General features: G+C 43.0%; 1 protein-coding gene across 2 annotated transcripts in view; it reads left to right on the top strand.

Annotated features, from left to right (window-relative positions):
• The window catches only part of LOC146026330 (pancreatic alpha-amylase-like), a 36,757-nt gene extending 31,341 nt beyond the window's left edge, over positions 1 to 5,416 (top strand). For both annotated transcript variants that reach the window (XM_083156918.1, XM_083156919.1), the window contains exons 4-10: positions 607 to 837; positions 1,676 to 1,809; positions 1,898 to 2,020; positions 2,097 to 2,196; positions 4,261 to 4,382; positions 4,518 to 4,643; positions 5,170 to 5,416. In XM_083156918.1, coding sequence (XP_083013044.1) covers positions 607 to 837; positions 1,676 to 1,809; positions 1,898 to 2,020; positions 2,097 to 2,196; positions 4,261 to 4,382; positions 4,518 to 4,643; positions 5,170 to 5,359 — 1,026 coding nt within the window. In that variant the 3' untranslated portion in view covers positions 5,360 to 5,416. The remainder of the gene's footprint in view (positions 1 to 606; positions 838 to 1,675; positions 1,810 to 1,897; positions 2,021 to 2,096; positions 2,197 to 4,260; positions 4,383 to 4,517; positions 4,644 to 5,169) is intronic.
• The last annotated feature ends 19,632 nt before the right edge of the window (positions 5,417 to 25,048 follow it).

Here is a 25,048-nt window from a genome sequence, read left to right as displayed (position 1 = left end):
GCTATGAAAAGGTGATTTGGAGAATGTCAGTACCTGGTCAGTTGAACCTTTGAAGGGGTGGAGCACTTGTGTCAGTTCAACTGATAAATAGGATCCATAAGCGGGTGCTGTAAATGATAATCAAGGTGGAAGGTGTTGATTGTTATTTTGATAACTATCATATATATTAAGGGGATTTTTGGTGATGATCCATTTTTCTCCCTACAAACTTAACCAAAATTAATAAATAATGTACCATTTTAAAGATTAAGTTCTCTGCTTCTGGTGAATTGTTAATTTAGAATTTCACATTCTATTTTTTGTTTAAAATTGATTTTTGGCTCTAGAGTTCTTTCTTTGGATGTGTCGATATGACATGACTAAGATTATCCATTTGAAATAGCTACAATGAAATGGTTCTTCTTTCATCCTACTACAAACCACCAACCTCGCTGTAAAATTAATCGGATTTTATTTGCATGCAAAATTTTCGCATGGGCCAACTAGTTCAATGTATTACTGAAAAATATATTTCCTGGCTCATGAAATTTAATAGTTAATGATTTTCTTGTAATAGTGAAATAATTTAATAGAACTGGCCTTATGAAGAACATTGCTATCCTATAGGTGAGAAACTGCCGTCTGTTGAGTCTCCTGGACCTGGCATTGGAGAAGGATTATGTGCGTGGAAAGATTGCTGACTATTTGAACAATCTCATTAGTATTGGAGTGGCAGGATTCAGACTTGATGCTGCGAAGCACATGTGGCCTGGGGACATCCTGGCTATTGTCAACAGACTGAACAACCTGAACACTAAGTGGTTCGCTAGTGGATCTCGTCCGTATATCTTCCAGGAGGTAAGAAGTGGCACACTAAATGATAAATACTGTACATGAATTTAGGATTTTTTTACATTTATTTGTACATACTTTAGTAATGAAAAAAGAAAAATATATATAAAATGTAATCATAAAATTACATGATTCCTACAGTAATACTTACATGGGTAGAAATAAGTGAAGTCACTACAAAATTTTGCAGGGCACAGGCTACATTACAAAGTCATAAAGTTCCAGCGATACAACATTAACTTATTTAACAGTATTATATAAAAAGTTAAAGTTAATAAATATGTATTGTTTTATTTACAGTTCTTTATCTAAAGAAACTAATTCTAACAAGGAGGGGTATTCAATGTGAGCCTATAATTTAGACAGAAATATGGTACACACCTATTCAATGCTGCTGCAGATTGACAAAAACTGATGCATATTCCACAATCTAACAGTTGTTTTCAACTATGCAGATTTGTCTTTTGAAAAAGAGTCAACCAATCGGATTCTATCTATCATTCCCTAGAATGCAATAGTGGGAATCTGATGAAGCTTTCATTTTTATAAACTTTAGTAAATCTACACCTAGCTTGGCTACCATGTTATTTCTACTCATTTGATTCAAACTAGGAAAATATAAATGCAATGTATTTTTTGTATTTATTGAAAAACAAAAACAAAACTTCCTTCTATTTAATTGCTTGCAATTTCTATGAAAAACTGTTTTTGGACATTATGGGTATATTACTGAAAATTATGTTGGACAGTGACCAACCTGAAAAGTAACAGACTAGGTTTAGGACAGGAGTGAAAAAAAAAGTGTTCAATGGGTCAAACAACAAAAGATGTATTTTTTTGACAGGTGATTGATCTTGGTGGAGAACCCATTACTTCTAGCCAGTATTTTGGAAATGGATGTGTAACAGAATTTAAATATGGAGCCAAACTTGCAAATGTAATTCGCAAGTGGAATGGAGAGAAGATGTCATACCTAAAGTAAGTCCAGGGTACATTGTAATAGTTTGATCATGTACAGCATTCAACATTTTATGTAACAATATTTTATAACTTTCTTATCATTCAGGAACTGGGGAGAAGGCTGGGGATTCATGCAAAGTAATAGAGCCTTGGTGTTTATAGACAACCATGATAACCAAAGAGGTCATGGTGCTGGAGGAGCCTCCATCCTCACCTTTTTTGATGCTCGGTAAGTTGACTCTCTAAACAAATAACTCACTGTTGATTTTGTTGTTTGTAGTACTTACTATGTCATATTTCTGCAGTTTGTACAAAATGGCAGTTGGCTTTATGTTGGCACATCCCTATGGACAAACACGTGTAATGTCAAGTTATCGCTGGAATAGAAACTTTGTGAATGGAAAGGTAAATAAATGATTTAATTTGCTTTGATATCCAATCAACCCAGCTGAATATAGAATACTTCTATGTGGCGCTTGAAAACACATACACAATATGATTTGAAAAAATGAATTTATTACGCAATAATCAGGGCCGGTGCCACCACTAGGCAGGTCTAGGCATTTGCCTAGGGCGCCAGCCACTGGAGGGCGGCAGTTCGCCCCTCGCCCCCCGTGCAAAGGGGTCCATGCCAGCTTCTGACAGAAGCCTGCAGTGGTGTCCTTGGCGCGTTTTGAAAACACTGGCCGCACGGCACACGCTGATTGGCTGAGATTCAGCCAATCAGCGTGCGCTGTGCGGCCAGTGTTTTCAAAACAAAAGCGCTCCTGTCAGACGCCAGCCTGGACCTCCCTGCCCGCTCCCCAGACGGCACAACAGGTACCCCGGCACCTGGGGCGCTCCGGTGCCTTGCCCTGGCAATAATACAAATAAAACAGTAAAATTATGCATAAAAATATACATAAAAACACACCCAATACTCCTGGAGGTTAAATAAAAAATAACATAACATCAATATGCATAAACATCCACAACTACTGGTTGTTGGATATATGGCACGCACTGAGAGGAGTAATTACTCCTCATATACAGATGGAGCGGGTCTCTTCTTTGCAGGGGATGGCGACACTAGCTGCCATCCCTCACCACCCGCCATCTGTATATGCGAAAGGGGACGCGCACGCACGAGATGCGCACTGGTCCCCTTCTGACGGCTTCCCCGGATCCCCATCGGCTTGTCGGCTGTCACCCGGGGTCCCCACCGCCTCCCCGCACCCCCTGTCCGTCTCCCTGAAGCGGAGACGGACAGGATTCCCGTCGCCCCGCCGCCCGGAAACAGAGACGCGCAGATGGACGCCGGGCTGCTGGCGGATCGCCGTGCTGTTGGCGGATCACCAGCGGTGACGTTCTGGCGATTCGCCAGCAAGAGGGAGCCCGGCTCCATCTGTAGTAAGGGCCTTATTCGGGTTTACTCTCAGAGGCAAATTCCTTCTCAAATGGACAAAACCATGTGCACTGCAGGTGGGGCAGATGTAACATGTGCAGAGAGAATTAGATTTGGGTGAGTTATTTTGTTTCTGTGCAGGGAAAATACTGGCTGCTTTATTCTTACACTGCAGTATAGATCTCACTTTGAAGTAAAACCCCACCAAATCTAATTCTCTGCACAAATTACATTTGCCCCACTTGCAGTGCCCATGTTTTTTTCCATTTGAGAAGGAATTTGCCTCTGAGAGTAAACCAGAATAAGGCCCATACTCACAATTGATTAGCTGAATAAGTATTTTATGAAAGGAGACCATGTGTATAATGTAAAATGATTTAGAAATTAGTTTTGGTTGCAATAACCGTGCTGGTTTTTCTTTGAGCACACAAAAATCTAGATGATGATTTAAAGCCTCATTTGCTTTGCTCCAGATCCTTGGTGTCCTGGTTATAATACAGTCAATGCATAGGTTGTTCTGTACAGCTGTATTAATGCGTGGTAATTCTAGGTATCAGGGCTCAGTCACACTGGGTTCCATTATATGGGGGGTATCCTGGAGGTAGACCACGGGGAGTCCGTGCAGTAGTCATCCGCACTCGTCCTTTAGTGTAGCCATGAACCATCTGGTGCAGTGATGGCTTTTTTAGTGCAACTGTATCCATGGTCAGAGAGAGGCCATGGCTGGTCAGTCAGCGGGTGGGCAGCGATGTTTAGGCCCCATCTGACTCTGCAGTTGCTGGTTAAGCATGACCATGTTTGTGGTCAGTGTATGGCTGTAGCAAGTCAATCAGTAGATGGGCAGCAGAAAACAGGCTCCACAGTCTCATATAACCTTTAGATTTGACGTGTTTCACTGCACACAGGGCAGCTTTTTTAAAAAAGGCAGGAAAATGCAGCTGAATATCACTTCTTAGTACAATCTGAAACAAGTTACCACTTACCACCCCTTGCCTAGGAAATAGTGACCAAAGTATAGTTAAAGACGTGCATTTAAAAAATCTTGTACATTTCGTGGTCAATTGTTTCTAACCTCTGCTCTATAGGATATTAATGACTGGATTGGGCCACCTACCAATTCTGATATGTCAACTAAACCAGTGACAATTAATGCAGATTCTACGTGTGGCAATGACTGGGTCTGTGAACACAGATGGCGCCAGATTAAGTGAGTGCTTAAGTGTATATAACGTATTGACCTATTGAGCTGTGCACCATATTGCGCTTATTGAATTTATAGATTTAAACATTTATTTATTTTGTGGTATATGGATTGTAGCAAGAATGTTCTTTTTGTTCTTAGAAACATGGTCATCTTTCGTAACACAGTTAATGGCCAAGGACTCACAAACTGGTGGGATAATGGAGGAAACCAAATTGCTTTTGGCCGTGGAAATAGAGGATATATCATCTTCAATAATGAGACCTCGTGAGTGATGTCACTGCTCAATATGTACCTGCATGTTAGAACATGATCAATATCTCTGCAATAATTTAATGAATAGTTTTCTAGCATGAATGTACACAATTCTTTAGACCACTATACTCTCCAGCTTTTCCTAAGACTACATTTAATTATACTGCTACCTTCAGATGCAAGTCAAAATGCTATTATTCAATTCTTATTATAGTCCTTAAGGACTAAATCTTCAGTCCTTAATATAACTTCAATTTGATGATCTTGATAATTGCCACATTTAATCTGGGCTGCAAGAAGAAAAGTCAAAGAACTACCCATCTCCTTATGGATTAGCATTGACCTGGAGGCCCATTGTTTATACATGAATTCAATGTTTCCTGTAACCCCGAAGATCTTTATTGCAGAAGGTTTTCTTGTACATATTTTTTTTTTCATTCTACTGATCTGATTACATAACAGTATGTAGTTTAATGCTGTTTTTTTTTCAAACTATTATAAGACTACAAGACTCATCAATGTCTCATTAATGTTTCAGAAACATGGATGTCACATTGAACACTGGACTTCCTGCTGGCACATACTGTGATGTCATCTCTGGGCAGAAAGAAGGCACACGTTGTACTGGCACACAGATATCTGTAGGCAGCACTGGCTCAGCTCGTTTCACAATCAGCAGTTCAGCTGCAGACCCATTCATTGCCATCCATGTCAATGCCAAGTTGTAATTTCAGTAGTTGATAAGTGAATATCACTAATAAAGTCTTTCATAACAGTAAATATAACATATGGAGTTTTGTCTTATTTTTGTAATGGCTTTTTCTTTTTACAGAACATGTTTATTTTGCTATTGGTTTGTTGTAGAACTGCATTAAGGCCCTGTATGCTGAGATCTGTGGATCACCTTTGAAAAAGTCAGGCCACACTCTCCTGGACATTGGACCTTTATTTGATATCCCACTTGGAGCAGCTCCCCTTTATCAACCTCCACCTTGGATCCCCATTTTTGTCGCACATTATTCTAACTGGAAACTTCATTCTGGAACACCACCACCTGCTTATTTTTGGAGCCTATCCTGATTGTGAGTCAGGACCATCTTTATCTCACACAAGCAGAAGCAGTTACAAGGAATCCAGTCAGGTCCATGGACACCCACAATACCTGTTCTTACATGGACATTCATTTGGGAGATCATTTGGTTTTATTAAACCCAAGCATTTACATATTATCTTTCACATAGAAAAGCATATAGAAATGCTTGACCCAATCATTATATTTTCTCTGTGAAAACAAAACAGACACAAATTTAGGGCATTTATTTGTGGGGAAGGGGCATAGTGTCCATTATGCACACTGCCAGCTAGAGCCCCTTAGATACTCTGCGACAGGTATAGTCCCTGGGAACACTGCACCAGGTAAGCCCCTAAGACACACTCTGCTTATGCCACATATCATAATGACAATTACACTTTTTGCCACACATGTAATGCCCCTCACCCATTATGTGTGTATATACACTGTGTGTGTGGGGGTGTGCATATACAGTATGTGGTGGGTGTGCATATACAGTATGTGTGTAGTGAGGGTGTGCATATACAATATGTGTGGGGCGATAGAGGGTGTGCCTATACAGTATGTGTGTGTGTGTGTGTGCATATACAGTATGCATGTGGGGTGTGCATATACAGTATGTGGGGTGTGCATATACAATATGTGTGTGTGGGGGGGATGTGTGCATATACAGTATGTATGTGTGTGGAAGGGTGTGCATATTATATACTGTATGTGTGTGTGTGTGTGGGGGGGTGCATATACAGTGTGTGTGTGTGTGTGTGTGTGTGTGTGTGTGTGAGGGTGTGCATATACAGTGTGTGTGTGTGAGTCGATAAGCAGAAGTACCCAGCTCACTGAGTTCACTGTGATTTGTCTCCGGCCTTCCTTGACTTCCGCCGGCGTGTCTGTGTTTGCTGTGTTGTCCGCCTGGAAAAGTGTGTGCTTAAACGGGGCAATGTGATAGAGTAGCGCAGCTGCTAAAAGGACTGGAAGTACATTGGGTCAGCGACGGAGTGAACTCCAGACCACATGATTATTATTATTATAATTTTATTTATAAGGCGCCACAAGTGTTTCGCAGCGCCGTACAAAGGAACAATACAGGGAGACAAAGCTTGGCATAACATTGAATAAATAACAAAAATACAGTACAAATAAAGAGCGCCACAGATCAATACACATTACAGCTTAAATGTAAGTAGTGAGGACTCAATCAACATACAACTAGAGGCTAGATGCCAATGATGGAGATGAGTATGCAGACGAAGATGGTCACTGAGTGTTGGAGTATAGGAGAGCTGTGAGTGACATGTGAAGAGAAGTGGGCTTTGACAACAGGAGGGAAGAGGGCCCTGCTCAGAGGAGCTTACAATCTAGTAGGAAGGGGAGACAGACAGATTACAAGAGGTGCACGCGAGTGGGTGGTGGTTAGATAGCAGGATGTAAAAAGGCAAGGAGTCGGAGAACCAGCTGGTTTATGCAGTTGAAGGGTATGCTTTGATGAATAGGTGAGTTTTCAGTGCCCGTTTGAAGCTTTGGAAGGTCAGGGATAGTCTAATGGAGCGAGGGAGTGCGTTCCACTGAATGGGTGCAGCACGGGCAAAGTCCTGTACTCTAGCATGGGAAGCAGTGATCAGGGTGGAGGAGAGACGACAGTCGTCAGCCGACCGTAGAGGGCTGGAGGGTGTATGAATGGAGATGAGGTTAGAGACATATGGAGCAATGGAATTAGAGATGGCCCTGTATGTGAGTGTGAGGTGTTTGAAGAGGATTCTGTAGGGGAATGGAAGCCAGTGCAGATTTTGTTGAAGGGGAGTGGCAGAATTAGAGCGGCGGGAGAGGAAGATAAGCCTGGCTGCAGCATTGAGGACAGATTGGAGCATCACATGATGAACCTTAAGCCAGGTACAGTAAGTACACTACACTACACTGGAGTCTACCTATACACATCTTAACTCTACCCATACACACACCCCTGCAGCCTAAATGATCATACACATGGTGTGATTTCAGCCCCATTTCTAAGCGATCTGGCAAGATCAATTAGAAATGAGGCACAGAATGCTAAATGTGTATGCTCTGCAGCGATGGTGATACACAGTCCTGCGCGTGACTATTGCTTGCAAGTAAAGCCAGTGCTAACTACCCATACACAGACTCCCACAGCCTAAATCTAACCATACACACACTCCCGCAGCCTAACTCTACCTATACATACACTCCCCGCAGCCTAACTCAACCCATACACACACTCCCGAAGGATAACTCTAACCATACACACCATCCCGCAGCCTAACTCTACCCATACACACACTCCCGCAGCCTAACTCTACCCATACACACACTCCCGCAGCCTAAATCTAACCATACACACACTTCTGCAGCCTAACTCTACCCATACGCACACTCCCGCAGCCTAACTCAACCCATACACACACTCCCGCAGCCTAAATCTAACCATACATACACTATCCGCAGCCTAACTCAACCCATACACACACTCCCTGCAGCCTAACTCTACCCATACACACAGACAAAAAAAAAAAGGGATGAGCAGCGCTGTAATTAGGGTAAAAAGATAGTCAATTGGTTGATCTATCACAAATATTTAATAACTACTATGCAATAAAAGGTACATTTACCAGCAATAAAAATTGATAGCATAAGAATTGGGTCTGTTAATAGACAGTAAAATTGCTAACAATTCCTCACCAACCATCAACCTCTGAAGTACTGGAGAGTCCCGGATATGGAAGTCCAAAGGGAAAAGCTTATTTTCTTAGCATGAGTCCAGGGGGAGAACCACTGTGTTGGAAAAAGGGGACAGGAGTGACCCAAGATGGCACAAATCACCAACTCCTTCCACCGTGCCGCTAGAATAAAGTGATGTCCTCGACCTCCTGGGGTAGCAATGCAATAAGAATTTGTATCCAAGGTTGGAAATCAGGATAGGGTATCCAAATAAAAGTGTCCGGGTTTGGCAATCCAGGAATAAACGGTTGGAGGGATGCAGCAAGGAGTTTCCTTACGCATTTCGCTACACCTGGTAGCTTCATCAAATGATAATCCTTGCATGGGTCTGGCTGGTCTTATATACCTGTATTTACATGGGTCATGTGACCAATTAAGTCTAATTAGACCAACCAATCCATGCAACTAAAGAATAAAATGACGTTTGAGTAGGAGGCAAATGAACTGTAATATATATCATTATTTTTCAGGTTGACAGAATTAAACTATTAAGTTTATTAGCAGTAATATATGGTATATCTAATGAGGTCTGCTGACCCTAGGGGCTCCGGGTCCAAATAATACATCACTTCCGGTTGATAATTCGGCCAAGATGGTAATAAAACAAAATAGAGAGGATACATTTGAAAGAATGAGTGCAGATGGCTTTACTGCCGCACGTGGGTATAGGACTCATGTGTTAATACCTGGGTTTATACTTGATGTGTCTAGTTGGTCGCGTCATTCCTGGACTGACCGAAATTCCTTCTGGGTCTGGTCCAGATGACGCGTCCAACAGGCTGTCTCGACTGGCTCCCCCGAGTACTTCCGGGTCTCTAAAGACGTGACGTGCAGAGTGTGGAAGGAGGCCTGTCCACACGCCGTCAGGTTACTAGGCAACTGAATCCCCGTCTCAATGTTAATTTGGGACAACATTATGTCATGTGGTCACATGGAATAGTGGATTCATTGTTGCTGGATCAGGTTGCTTAGCAACTGGGTTTTGTTCCCGTGAGTGCATTATTATGGTTTTGGTTGTCTAGTAACTGTAGTATGGAGAAGCCATGGTAGGCTCAATTCAGGGAAGGCACTGATGATAAAGTCTGCATAGCTTTCCACATATATCTATAGCTAAATGATAAACAGTTTGGGCATCTCATATCCAATAATCCTTGTAAACATGCTGTTGTATTGCTCATACATATATAATGGTGGAAATTACATGCAGTAGAAGTGGTAATTGGATGACTGTGATCTACCACAAGAATTATTAAGGATTAATAAATCGAAAAAGGGGGAGGGGTTATGAAAAGACACAGGATTAAAATGTGGATATACTTCTTTGGTAGCATTTCCAATTATACTAGATAAATTGGTATAGGGAAAATATAATCTGTAGAAGGAGAGGGGTAGGAACATAATAGTAGGTGTAATAACTCCATATATGGTAGAGATGCACTGTTATGATGTACATATGCATATAGTAGATTGTGGGCATATAATGCCATACTGAGCCTTCTTAGCATAAGATACTGCCTGGTTGGTCATAGGTGCCATCCCCATAGGGGACATTAAGTGTCATGTTAAATGCATATATAAATGCCTTCACAGAAGGCAATAGAAACTTTCCTTGGAAGCAAGACATTTATTATTAATTTAATGTACTGTAACTTCCCCCTGTGGGTATGGTTGGTGTCTCCCCAACCAGAGACTGGCAAATGGATGTAAAAAGGGGACTTGAAGGAAGCTTATGATAGACACAGAAATAAAGTTGGGGAACTCGCGACCAGCGCGAGACCCCATTGAGCCTGCTCAAACAAGGTGCTTGATAAAGTTTTTATGCTCGCGCGGAGAGCGGGCTAAAGGGAGCGCGAGCAGAGAGATATAAAGGACAGCCGTTAAGGCGCGCGGTGTGCCTGAGGAGATCAGAACAGCAGAGCAACGCAGCATAGCGGTGTCAGACAGCGATGCTGGTGTAAAGAAAAGAAGTGCTTTACCGGAGGCTGGAGAGTATAGGAGAGACCCTGGCGGCTCCGGTGTCTGGTGTTGACAGGCGGCATCGGAGGGGAGAAAGCCAGCAGCGTCATTGAGGAGGCGGGCCGCATCGTCACAGGGGCGGCGAAATTACAGGAGGCGGACGGCGGCGCTGGGAAGGAGGCGGCTTGGTGGTGATACTGGCTGTAGAGGCAGGTCTGGGGCGGCATCTGAGTGAAAGGCGCGGCCTGAGTGACAGACAGTCATCATAGGAGTCGGCAGCAGAGACAGAAAAGGAGGAGAATCCTGCAGCGTATTGGAGAAAGAGTGAGTTGTGATCCAGCCCCATAAGCAAACACCTTCCTAGACAAATCCTCACAGGATACACATCCCAGTGCATTCACAGAGGTTAGAGAAGTGATTGACTGTGACACAGCAGTATATGCTGGTTTTCAGAGGGAGTTGAGTACTCCAGCTGTAGTAGTAAGGGAGCAGTGAGGACAGCTGCAGAGTGTCCTATTCATACAAATAGGAAAGAGACATTCCCAGCCAGCTACACTGAGCCAGCTCAGCTTTGACAGCAAAGTACAGGGAGACAGGGATTGCAAGAAACAGCTTGTCACCTATACCTTCTTCCACCACAAAGGCCAACAGCTTACCAGTGATATATATTGCCATCAAAGTAAATATCAGTGCAGTTTTTGTTATATATCAATGAGGGAACTATGTTAGCTGCACCGTAATTGCTAGTGACTTTATAAACCACAAGCTATCTCATTAATATTAAAGAGGAGACAGTATAAGATCCTCCATAGTCACCTTGAACCAGCAGTTACCTCAATAAAACCTAAGTAATATCTAATTTCGCAAGCTTCAAGAGTTATTATTCTACAGCTTTCCACACAGTGCAGTTGAGTATTGGTAGATTCCTGACAGGAAAGTGAGACTAAGTATTAACAAGGACAAGTGAGAGATCGTAAAGTTTTGACACCGTGTGCCGCTTACTTATACCTATATATATATACATCAGGCTAAACCCGGCTAACAAGAAGACAGGGGACGCCTAAAGAGACATTATAACATTCCTAGCTGACACAAGAAAACTACAACAGATCTACTAGAGCCAGGGAAACCCTTCGCAGCATACAGGAGAGAAATTATTTAGTAAGCACAAGAGGCTAAACCCGGCTTTCGTTGGGCCAGGGGACGCCTCCAACAGGATCTTCAGAGTAGGAGATACAGAGTTACAACGACCAAAGTAGGAAGAGTCAGTGCAGGAAATTACAGTCAACTTACCTCTACGCCTATTGTAGTAGGCGTCTAGCAGCTCAACCTAGAATAGAACAGTTCAACTTAGAAACATTTGATATAACGGTTTAGTCACAGTTAGAAAATTCTAAGCTCTATAGAAGTTTACCTTATTGCGCAATAAGTCATAAATAGTTAGTTTGTGTGTTATTACATACTTCACCTACAGTGTAGAATAACTAAGTGTTGTTACATTGACCATTGTTATTCCTAGCGTCAAAGGTAGGATAATATGTTATGTTTATTGTGAGAGACTAACAACCGAGGAATTCAAGTGGAGAACAGACAGGTTCCGGTTTAATAAAAATTTGCATTGAAATGGTAGTGTATTTCATATAATTACTCCTGCGAGAGAAAAGTTACACTGTAATATTGTCTATTTAATACATTGTTCAATGGATAATAAAAGAAAACCAGTCTTTGAAAACTAACGTGTAATCTTTGAAGAAGCAGAAACCATCTACATACTTACCTGGGAAATACGTTCAGTGATTTCACAGTTGGCGTCCACGAACAGGAGACGAAGGAAAAATGTCAAATCCACAAACTCCTGCGTCAACATCCGGAAAAAGGTTCCTACCAACAATAAACCCCTCACCTAATAGTAAAATAAACGCTACAAGGGAAGGAGATGCAACGGATACAGTAAATTCTACTATACGTAAACCGGCATCGATAACCATGCCCTATTACTTTGGGGCACCCTGGCTTCCCACTTATACTGGAGACAGCAAGACAACTGAAACCAATGCGTTCCGCGATTTTAGGGAACAAATTGAGACCATGTTCCAGGTATACAAATTAGATAAAGATCAACAAGTGGAGATTCTTTTGGCTCAATTGAAGGGGTTTGCGAAAAGAGAAGTGAAGTCGTGGCCGGAAAGCCAAAAGAAATCGGCAAAGGACATATTGGACAAGTTGGCAAAGGAGTTCGATGAGAAGACTCTGTCAGAACTTAAAACCCAGTTTTATTCTAGGAAACAACAGCCGCATGAAACACTTAGAGAATATGCTGTAGTATTACAAGAGGCATTCCGGGATATAAAGTTGTGTGCCCCAAAAGAACCAATTGAAGAAGACGAGACCTTAACCAACCAATTCCTAGACGGAATTTATGATGTGAACACCAAAGGACAATTAAAAATGTTACATCGGCAAGAAGCACCCATCAGCTTTTCAAACTTCAAGGAACTGATCAGAAAAGTGTTAGGCGATAAACCCAAAAAGGGGAACGTAATTGTACCTGTTGAAACCACTCTTCAGCAAATTCAATCCACCGCCTCTAAAGACCCTATCACAGAAGATTCATGGGAAGATGTCGAGATACCCTTATTTGGCCCACAGCCCATTAAACAACGAACGGTTGTCCTCCGTGGGGCAGAAGTTGTCCTTTCAGCAGTCCAAGGGGGTGCATCCAGTCATCAAGATTTAAATTGGAAGGAATTGCAAAGTAAATGTTCTATGCTCCAACAATTAAAACACTTCCTGATTTCACAAAGAATCCCCAGCCGGGAAGAACGGCAAAGACTTCCGACTGAATTGGTCCAATTGCTGAGGTACCGAGACAGACTAAGCTTCATCAATGGAGTCCTGGTTAAAAGCAATATAGATCCCTGCACCCATGATCATCTTAACCAGATACTTGTCCCCACGGAACAGCGGACTCAAGTGTTACAAGCTTACCATGACAAAACTGGACATTTCGGGGTCAAGAAAACCGAGAGTGCCATTAGAAAAAATTTCGGTACTCTTTACCTAGCACGGCGCCCATCGCGGGCATCGCGGGTACATTTATGTGTGCCCGCGACGCGACCGACGCGATGCTCACGATTTTCCATTGAAACCCATGTTAAACATGGAAATCGCGTCGGTCGCGTCGCGGCCGGCCATAAATGTGCACACGATGGCCGCGATGCGATGCCCACGATTTGCCATAGGAATTAATGTTAAAAGACCCGATGGACACGATTTTAATGTTAAATGGCTCAATGGACCCGATTTTAGCATAGGAAACAATGTTAAATGGGCCTTAGAGCCCAAATACTTACCCTGAACTCAGAAATGGCCCCCCCAATTTTTTACGCCACCCCACGATCAACGTGAACCCGAAGCGTGGCGAGTGCAGCGAGCCCGCGAGGGGCGGCGGTATGCGTCCTCCGACCTTTTCATACCCCCACTATCCACATCGGCGTGGAGTTGAGAATAGAATAGTGTGGCGAGCGTAGCGAGCCACCGAGCCCGAAGCGTGGCGAGCGCAGCGAGCCCCGCGAGGGGACGCGGATACCTTCACAGCTAGACGCGTCCCCTCGCGGGCTTCACAGGTGTCCGTGGCGACGCGGACACCTGTGAAGCCCGCGAGGGGACGCGTTTACCTGTGAAGGTATCCGCGTCCCCTCGCGGGGCTCGCTGCGCTCGCCACGCTTCGGGCTCGGTGGCTCGCTGCGCTCGCCACACTATTCTATTCTCAACTCCACGCTGACGTGGATAGTGGGGGTATGAAAAGGTCGGAGGACGCGTACCGCCGCCCCTCGCGGGCTCGCTGCGCTCGCCACGCTTCGGGTTCACGTTGATCGTGGGGTGGCGTACAAAATTGGGGGGGCCATTTCAGAGTTCAGGGTCATTATTTGGGCTCTAAGGCCCATTTAACATTGTTTCCTATGCTAAAATCGGGTCCATTGAGCCATTTAACATTAAAATCGTGTCCATCGGGTCTTTTAACATTAATTCCTATGGCAAATCGTGGGCATCGCGTCGCGGCCATCGTGTGCTCATTTATAGCCGGCCGCGACGCGACCGACACGATGTCCATGTTTAACATGGGTTTCAATGGGAAATCGTGAGCATCGCGTCGCGTGCGGGCATGTTTAGCCCGCATACGACGCGACCGACACGATTTTTTACCTCACGATGCCCACGATCAAGATCGTGGGCGCCGTGCTAGGTAAAGAGTACCAAAATTTCTTCTGGGTAGGGCTTCATACCTATGTTGAGAAGTGGATCGAAAAGTGTCCTGCTTGTGCAGTTAAGGCCCATGTGCAACCCGGACAGAAAGCTACATTACAGCCCATTCAAAGTACCTTCCCACTTGAGATAGTAACCTTGGATCACGTCAAGTTGGGGCCCAGTGATGCTGGTTACCAGTATGCCTTAATGATGATGGATCACTACACAAAATTTATGGTGACCGTGCCCGTCCATGATCTGACCGCAAAAGCCATGGCAGAGGCCTTTATGAAGAACTTTGTTAGACCCTACGGGTTTCCAGAACAGATCCTCACGGATCAAGGTTCAGCATTCGAGGCACAATTATTCCAAGAACTATGCAAAACGTATGGGTGTAGAAAGATCAGAACTACGCCCTATCACCCACAATGCAATGGGCTTTGCGAGAGAGCGAACCAGACTTTACTGGGAATGATCCGGGGCTTGTCCACAGCTCAACGGTTAACCTGGCCTTCATTATTGCCCGTACTTACCTACGTGTACAATAATCTTGAGCATGCTTCAACGGGACATACTCCTTACTACTTGCTCTTTGGGCGAAAAGGCAAACTACCAGCGGACTTGGAGCTCAATGCTCTTACTGAAATTCCGAACCCTGCCCAAACTGACTGGGTATTGGAGCACAAACAAAGAATTGATCTTGCTGCCGAAGCTGTTGTCAGGAGAATGGGGGAAGTTCACTATCGCCAAGAAAGGGACTATAATCAGAATGCCAGAGCAGAACCGCTAAAAGTAGGAGACCGAGTTCTGAAGAAAAAGCAACACCGGAACAGTAAATAGGACCCTATCTGGGAAAGTACCCCATACCAAGTTGTTCTTTTACCTTCAACAGAGACTGTAGTATATGGAATCGTGAAAGAGGGAGAGAAAAATGGTGATGTGAAGATGATCCATCGGAATAACCTGAAAATCTATAAGGCTCAGACAGAACAAGACTGCTCCGAAGCAGATCAACACGGAACAGAGGACCTTCAGCGGAACTTGGAGGACTTTTTGCGTGATCCTATGGACTTGTTACTTCTTATGAACGGCTCTGTGCCACCTTGCGGAGTTCGCAGAGTAACGTCGCACCAGTCAAGTGCTGATAGAGCTTCAGAAATCATTCAGCTGCCTGAACTGGCTTTGTTTTATGAGGAAATTGAACCAGATCAAAGACCAGGAAGGCCAGTCAGAAGTACTCGAGGGGTAAAATCCCTCTGATTCAGAGACTGAACATAAATGTTAAAGTAAAGCATGATTTCTGATACAAATGTAAACTTTCTGACTCCGAAAACATGTGATGATTTGCAATGTTAGAAATGTAGATATGTAGTAAATTGATGTTTAAAATTGATAAAGTCCATTGCCTGAGGACATGCAATGATTTACCGGGGAAAAATGTAATAACTCCATATATGGTAGAGATGCACTGTTATGATGTACATATGCATATAGTAGATTGTGGGCATATAATGCCATACTGAGCCTTCTTAGCATAAGATACTGCCTGGTTGGTCATAGGTGCCATCCCCATAGGGGACATTAAGTGTCATGTTAAATGCATATATAAATGCCTTCACAGAAGGCAATAGAAACTTTCCTTGGAAGCAAGACATTTATTATTAATTTAATGTACTGTAACTTCCCACTGTGGGTATGGTTGGTGTCTCCCCAACCAGAGACTGGCAAATGGATGTAAAAAGGGGACTTGAAGGAAGCTTATGATAGACACAGAAATAAAGTTGGGGAACTCGCGACCAGCGCGAGACCCCATTGAGCCTGCTCAAACAAGGTGCTTGATAAAGTTTTTATGCTCGCGCGGAGAGTGGGCTAAAGGGAGCGCGAGCAGAGAGATATAAAGGACAGCCGTTAAGGCGCGCGGTGTGCCTGAGGAGATCAGAACAGCAGAGCAACGCAGCATAGCGGTGTCAGACAGCGATGCTGGTGTAAAGAAAAGAAGTGCTTTACCGGAGGCTGGAGAGTATAGGAGAGACCCTGGCGGCTCCGGTGTCTGGTGTTGACAGGCGGCATCGGAGGGGAGAAAGCCAGCAGCGTCATTGAGGAGGCGGGCCGCATCGTCACAGGGGCGGCGCCATTACAGGAGGCGGACGGCGGCGCTGGGAAGGAGGCGGCTTGGTGGTGATACTGGCTGTAGAGGCAGGTCTGGGGCGGCATCTGAGTGAAAGGCGCGGCCTGAGTGACAGACAGTCATCATAGGAGTCGGCAGCAGAGACAGAAAAGGAGGAGAATCCTGCAGCGTATTGGAGAAAGAGTGAGTTGTGATCCAGCCCCATAAGCAAACACCTTCCTAGACAAATCCTCACAGGATACACATCCCAGTGCATTCACAGAGGTTAGAGAAGTGATTGACTGTGACACAGCAGTATATGCTGGTTTTCAGAGGGAGTTGAGTACTCCAGCTGTAGTAGTAAGGGAGCAGTGAGGACAGCTGCAGAGTGTCCTATTCATACAAATAGGAAAGAGACATTCCCAGCCAGCTACACTGAGCCAGCTCAGCTTTGACAGCAAAGTACAGGGAGACAGGGATTGCAAGAAACAGCTTGTCACCTATACCTTCTTCCACCACAAAGGCCAACAGCTTACCAGTGATATATATTGCCATCAAAGTAAATATCAGTGCAGTTTTTGTTATATATCAATGAGGGAACTATGTTAGCTGCACCGTAATTGCTAGTGACTTTATAAACCACAAGCTATCTCATTAATATTAAAGAGGAGACAGTATAAGATCCTCCATAGTCACCTTGAACCAGCAGTTACCTCAATAAAACCTAAGTAATATCTAATTTCGCAAGCTTCAAGAGTTATTATTCTACAGCTTTCCACACAGTGCAGTTGAGTATTGGTAGATTCCTGACAGGAAAGTGAGACTAAGTATTAACAAGGACAAGTGAGAGATCGTGAAGTTTTGACAGTCTTAATACTGACACCGTGTGCCGCTTACTTATACCTATATATATATACATCAGGCTAAACCCGGCTAACAAGAAGACAGGGGACGCCTAAAGAGACATTATAACATTCCTAGCTGACACAAGGAAACTACAACAGATCTACTAGAGCCAGGGAAACCCTTCGCAGCATACAGGAGAGAAATTATTTAGTAAGCACAAGAGGCTAAACCCGGCTTTCGTTGGGCATGGGGACGCCTCCAACAGGATCTTCAGAGTAGGAGATACAGAGTTACAACGACCAAAGTAGGAAGAGTCAGTGCAGGAAATTACAGTCAACTTACCTCTACGCCTATTGTAGTAGGCGTCTAGCAGCTCAACCTAGAAGAGTTCAACTTAGAAACATTTGATATAATGGTTTAGTCACAGTTAGAAAATTCTAAGCTCTATAGAAGTTTACCTTATTGCGCAATAAGTCATAAATAGTTGGTTTGTGTGTTATTACATACTTCACCTACAGTGTAGAATAACTAAGTGTTGTTACATTGACCATTGTTATTCCTAGCGTCAAAGGTAGGATAATATGTTATGTTTATTGTGAGAGACTAACAACCGAGGAATTCAAGTGGAGAACAGACAGGTTCCGGTTTAATAAAAATTTGTATTGAAATGGTAGTGTATTTCATGTAATTACTCCTGCGAGAGAAAAGTTACACTGTAATATTGTCTATTTAATACATTGTTCAACGGATAATAAAAGAAAACCAGTCTTTGAAAACTAACGTGTAATCTTTGAAGAAGCAGAAACCATCTACATACTTACCTGGGAAATACGTTCAGTGATTTCACATAGGGCTGCAATCATATGTGTTTAGGAAAAAAACATGCTTTATATTTATTATGTATTAGATCACAGAATTCAATACAACTGTTTTGCTGAGGTCCTCCTGATGGACGGTATTTAAAGCGTGCATCCAGAAGACTTCCTGTTTACACAGTTTTTGAAACCTGTCCCCGCCTCTATTGGTCTGTTTCACATGTTCAACCCCAATAACTTCTAAGCTCCTTTTATCAAGAAAGTGTTTGGAGACACTATGAGAGACCAAACGATTTTTTATATTACGACAATGTTCTAAAAATCGTATGCGTAATTTTCTTGTGGTGCGGCCCACATACCTGTAATTGAGGCCGCATCCACATGAAAGTACATAAATGACATACGTGGTATTACAATTCACAAAGCTTTTGATACTTTGTGACTTATCTCCCACTAGTACTTGCAGTGGCGTAACTATAGCACCGCAGCCCCCGCCACCGCGGGGGGGCGCTGTGCATGTGGGGTCGCCGGGGGCTGCGGTGCTATAGTTACACCCCCCCCAATCCCCCGCAGACTTACCTATCTCGCTGGTCCCGGCGGCTCCGTTCTTCTGCTGAGGACCACCACAAAATGGCCGCCCCCATATAGCACACAGTTCTCTGAAACTGTCTGCTGTATGGGGGCGGCCATTTTGTGGTGGTCCTCAGCAGAAGAAGAACGGAGCCGCCGGGACCAGAGCGATAGGTAAGGCTGCAGGGGATTGGGGGGGGTTTGCATGGGCGGCGGGGGATTGGGGGTGCTTGGCGGGGCGGCGGGGGGGGGGGGGGGGGGGGGTGCGCCCCCCCTAACGGCGGGGGGGGGGGGCACCCAAAACTTAGTTACGCCACTGAGTACTTGTGAGGTTTTTTGATTTTTAATGTATGTGCAAGTTATGCATCTTTGTCCCCCACATTTAAAGAATCCTATTGGTTGGGAAGGGAACCAGGATATAGATTTTAAGGTGGCTCGGAGCCAATAAGTTTTTTAAGGAACGATTTTTTCTGAAAATAAAATTGGGTTGAATTGGTATATTGCCTACTAATAATGGATCTTGGAGGAGTATGTTATAATTTTTTCTAATTATACTTTTAAATTCTGCATGTTGTCTATTGAAAGTACCAATGCACACTATTTCTCTTGAGTTCTGTTTGATGGTCTCTTTGTTTTTTCTTTTGGTTTCTAGAAGTGAACTTCTGTCTAAACTCGATACTTCCTTCAGGGCTTTGTCAATCAGGTGTTGGGGATATCCTCTATTTCTGAAAGATGTCGCCATTTCGTTCGCTTGTACTTCGAAGTCACTGTAAGATGAACACTTTCTTCTGAGACGGATCAGTTGCCCTTTCGGTATACTTGTCTTCCAGGGGAGGTAATGCTCGATTCGGAAGTGGAGGTAGACTTGACTGCCGACCTCTTTCACAAAGTTCTTCAAAATGATCTTGTTGTTTTATATGGAGAAGGCCACATCCAGGAAGGAGATCTCAGTGGGGTGAAAAGAGTGAGTGAATTTAAGGTTATAATTATTGGTGTTGAGTGAATTTACAAAAGAGTGCGCCGGCTTTGCATCCCCATCCCAAATCATAAATAGATCGTCTATGTACCGCCCATAGAGGACCAGACTCCCGTCCCAGCCGCCACACTCCCCGCAGCCTGACTCTACCCATACATACATACACTTCCCGCAGCCTAACTCCAGCCATACACACTTTTTAAGTGTTTGATTAGAAAGAATAACAGTTATGTAGATTAGTTTAGAAATATATGGTATTAGATAGAATAAAGGGAAGTACTGTGGCAAATAGAAGGTGGGAAAAAATATTGCATACTGTATTCTAGTTTAGTAAAATGAGGATACAGGATATATGTAGAGGGAGTATTACCCTGACCATGCCCCCTCAAGAGATCACCCTCTCTCACACCCCCCCCCCCCCAGCATAAGCCCTTATAAGCCTTTTAAGCCCTCCTCAGCTGAGGAAGCCGCCGATTCCTATATATAGGTGGAGAAACGTGTACACGTAGCCCTGCAGTCCGTTCACCGCCAGCATATGAGAAGTACTGTCGGGACCCACAGCCTTTGGTAAAAATCTATGGCCAAAGGATAATCATCCATATTGTCCGGAGTGCATCTTTGGTAGTAAGAGGAACTACAACTCTCCACCTGGAAAGTTGTATAAAAACGGCAACTGGAGGAATATAATCCTAATGCGGGACTGGTAATTATGAGAATTCTAGCTTCAAATATTCAAGAACTACATGAGATATAGAAGCTGAGTTCAATTAAGCCATTTTAGCCTCATAATTTTCACTAATAGGTACCATTTCTTGTTTATGTTATATGTTGTGTCTGTCTTGTATTGCCTGTTTAAATCCAATGATAAAGTGCACTACTAAAAATTGCTAATTATGTCTGTTATTGATTAAGTTTTTAATAAATGTATTATTTGTTTAAAACATTGTAATCATTAATTATTACACTGAACACAGCATTAATTATTACACTGAACATAAAACATTGTAATCATTACTTATTGCACTGAACACAGCTGTGCCTCCTATTGTACTGGTTACTAATGTCACTAGCACCCCACGCCTTCTGTTTGACTTAAAGTTACACACCCTTATTTAGGGGAAGCAGCAGTGTACAGTTGAAATATAAGACGTTTCATTCTTTCCGGCACCTGCGCTCCTGTGTGACCCTAGAGTCACTATTGTCCATTATCTTAGTTTTGGGTAAGTCTACTGGTTCTGGTAGCCATCAGAGGTGGTTCTTGGATAGAGCCTGTGGTAACCAAGGTAAACAAGGTTTGTATCACCCTCCAGTAAGCAGGAAGCAAACCTTTCAGGGGGTAATTCAGACCTGCTCACTAGAATTGCTGCCTAGCGAGCGTGGTAAATGCATGCACTCCCCGCCCCAGAATCCCCATGTTACCAAGCTAACGGATGTTTAAGCTTAAACAAGGGTATTGGTACTGCGCTCACCTTCACAGGTACTAAGTATAGCTGATGTTGCTGATCCGTACCTAATGAGATGGGAATGTGCCCCTCTACTGAGTAACTACATTGGAAACCTGCTGAATATATAATCAGATATGTTCCACATGTAGACATGACAAACAGTGATGTCTGGGTAAAGTGCTTGGATTTATTTGATGTGTAAGTATTATTTGATGGTCACTCACCATCGAATGATTTTTCCTCTGCTCAGAATGAAAGGTAAGCTTTTTAACTTTTATTTTTGGGCACTAAGGCAGAAAGCTCTCTTGGGGAATAGCTAATAGAGTTTGGTGTGAATAATGCATTTAATGAAAAAGCTGTATGTTGATTATCGGTGTCTGAATGACCAGATGCAGTAAGATATGTAGAAATAATGAGGTATCAGGATGGGTTTGATACAAATTTGCTTTATTTCTAAATGAGTACTGTAGGATGGCAATGTCAGTAGGTCCATTTTCTTCTCTGGATCTCTTTCTCAACAAGAAAGCGGGTGCCACTGTTCTTTCTCCCTGTTGGTTTGGGGAGAGTTAGTGATGAGGTGTTGGTGGGGTTTGGGTGCTTGTAGTCTCTTCCCAAACCAACAGGGAGAAAGAACAGTGGCACCCGCCGCAGCTTACTGAGACCCGCAGCACGGCCGGAGAACCGGTGACGTCATCAAGCAGCGCTTGAAGAAACGCAGCAGACACAGGAGATAACTTGGACATCGCAGATCTGCTGCACAACACTGCTGGGCACTGACAGTAAGCGCCAGTCACCACCAGGCATCTGGGCAGCGTAGGTGTAATTAAAACACCAAGCATACCCATACCCTCACCACTAAATTTTTAGAAATTGGAAACATAAATAAAACACCTTTCTTTAAACACCTTATCCTCTCATCTGATTTATTTTTACAAACACAATGACACTATTTTTCTGTATAATTAAGGTTTAATTCTCCACACATAGACAGCATTATAGAACAACACATTTAAACAAACAGGCAGCGCCAACTGCTACCGTAGTTACCAGTGAGTGCGAAGTTCATACCCATCCTCGCTAGTTCATCAGAGTTCATCAGAGTTCTGAATTTGCTGCACCACCCCACATTAAATTGAGTAGAGCGCAGTACAACCCCCATCTTTCACAACTGTACTGATCGTTTGTCTAACATGAGATATTGGAATAGTCTAGATTTGAGTTCAGTTACAGAGGGGGATGTTGGTACTATCCAATGGGTCAGTATGAGGTTTTTTGCGAGAGTTAATATGATTATAAGTAGGGGGATATTTTTTGAAAATTGTGGGGGGAAGGACCAGTTGTCGAAGTTAAGGCATAGGCAAGGTAATGGATCAATGGTTACGATGATAGAGAATATTGAGTTTATATAGCTTATAGTCTTACACCAAAATTTTAATATCCTGGAGCAAGACCAGAAGCAGTGGAAGAATCTGGCAGGGAGAGGTAATTTTTAGATAGTATTTGTTTAGTTGAACATTCAAATGCCATAATACTGCCCCTTAGAGAGGCCTTTGCAGTCATCCAGTATATTGAAGGATTACTAGCTAGACTCTCTGCGTTATGAAAATGGAAGTCCTCCCAAGCTTTGGTAAGAAGAGAAACAAATTGTTCAGTGAGTTAAATGGGAAGGAAATCTCCACTCTCTGTGATTGAATTTTTCTTTGGTTAGCAAAATAGTATTTTGGATTAGGGTGTGATCTGATAAAGCTATGGGGTGTATAAGTGAGTCCATAACTTGTGGAAATATAGATGCTGAAACAAAACAAAAATATAGTCGATGCAGGATGGTCAATGTGTGATGGTCCTTGGAAAGACAAGTGTGTTCGCTCTGTGTAGGGTGTGTGGCTCTCCAAGAGTCTACTAGATGAAGAGATCTTAGCAAGAGGGGGACACCTACTCTAGGAAGATGGGTAGTCCTTTTTGGGAAGGACGATCTATCTAATACCGGGAGTGTCGTTAAATTGAAATCTCCACAAATAATCATCGGTATATCTACTTGGGGGGGCTAGAATTTTAATAATTGTAGTAAAAAAGGATTTGTTGCATACGTAAGGTGCATATTCTGAACCAATTAAGTATGGTTTATTTGCTAGGCTGATATTAATAAATAAATATCTGCCTCCTGTGTCTGCTACAGTTTTTGTGACTTGTACAGGAAGGGATTTAGTGGCCAGAATTACCACTCCTCTAGACTTACTATTATATGGGGCTGAGGCTAGTACTTTCCATTTTAACATATGAAGTTTTAAAATATCAGGTGGAAGGAGGTGTGTCTCTTGTAAACAGACTATGTCAAGTGAGGGTTTTTGAAGATAGATCTGTACCTGACGCCTCTTTGCTGGAGAATGAAGTCCTCCTACGTTGAGTGTTCCAATTTTCTTTTCAGTCATATGAGCCGTTTCGCAAGATTATGGGTGAGATTTAATAGGATGAGAGATTCAGAAAGTGAGAGATTTGGTAAGAAATCTCCAGTTTTTTTAAAGCGGCAATCATTTACACTGCAAAACCAGTTTGATTTTGAAGTGTAAATGATTGTAGCTTTAAAAAAACTGGAGATTTATCACCAAATCTCTCACTTTCTGAAACTCTCATCCTATTAAATCTCACCCTATAAGTCTTCCGATTCATCTATTCCAGTTTTGGTTTTGGAGTTTTATCTTCAGGAGGGAGGAGAGAAATAAAGGGTGGGATACACAAGACAAGGGAGACATACAAAACATTGAAAACAGAAAGCATGGTCAACATGCAACTATTGTAGTAACTATAACGACTATCCGCACAATGCAATAGTAAAATTATTAGTATTAACATGATCCCCTAAAAATTGGGATCTATATCAAAATCAGGAATGGGGCATGAGGTAATGCCTTTGCCCTTATGTATTGTTTCTATTATATTAGGTCAGCATCATGAATGGGTTATAAAACAGGGTAGCGTCTCTAGAAATACTGGTGAGGTATGCTGTTTGGGTATGTAGTCTGACCAACCCAAACCCTGTATACTGTTTGGGTATGTAGAAGTGATTGTCTCTCTGATATTTTATTGCTTTGACATCCCAATTAGAATCTTGGTAGAACAGTCTCAATTGCCCAGGGAGTGGCCCTATTCAAGTAAAGTGACGCTGAGTGATGAGCTAAGGTCTATTTTGGGTTGAGGGGGTCTCTTTTCTCTGCATTTTCATTTGGAGGATCATAAATATCTGTTGCGTCAGCAGCAAGTTTTTCACGTAGGAATGCTCTGGCATCTTCAGGGCATGTAAAATCGTAGTGGGCATTAGCAGTGAATATTCTGAGGCGTGCCAATACATAAGCGCTAATTTCTGGCCTTCTGCTACTAGTTTTCTGCAAATTGGTGAGAAAAGCTTACGCTGATTAGATAATTCAACAGAAAAATCTTGAAAAATGCGTATTTTTTTCCCTTCCCATGAAAGATCTTGGTGTTTGCCGGAAGCCTTCCATAATGCAACCTTATGTAAGTAATTCATTCACTGAAACAAGAATTCCCTAGGTCTGGAGGCCGACTGTCTAAGGGGTCCCACTCTACGAATCCTTTCAATAATCATGTCTTTGCATTCCTCAGTGATACCTAATAATTGGGGTAGAGAGACCGC

The sequence above is a fragment of the Crinia signifera genome, chromosome 8, assembly GCF_055691185.1.
Source record: "Crinia signifera chromosome 8, ASM5569118v1, whole genome shotgun sequence".
Lineage (NCBI taxonomy): Eukaryota > Metazoa > Chordata > Amphibia > Anura > Myobatrachidae > Crinia > Crinia signifera.
The sequence above is the reverse complement of the archived record's forward strand: the minus strand, read 5'-3'. Positions and strand labels throughout refer to the sequence as shown.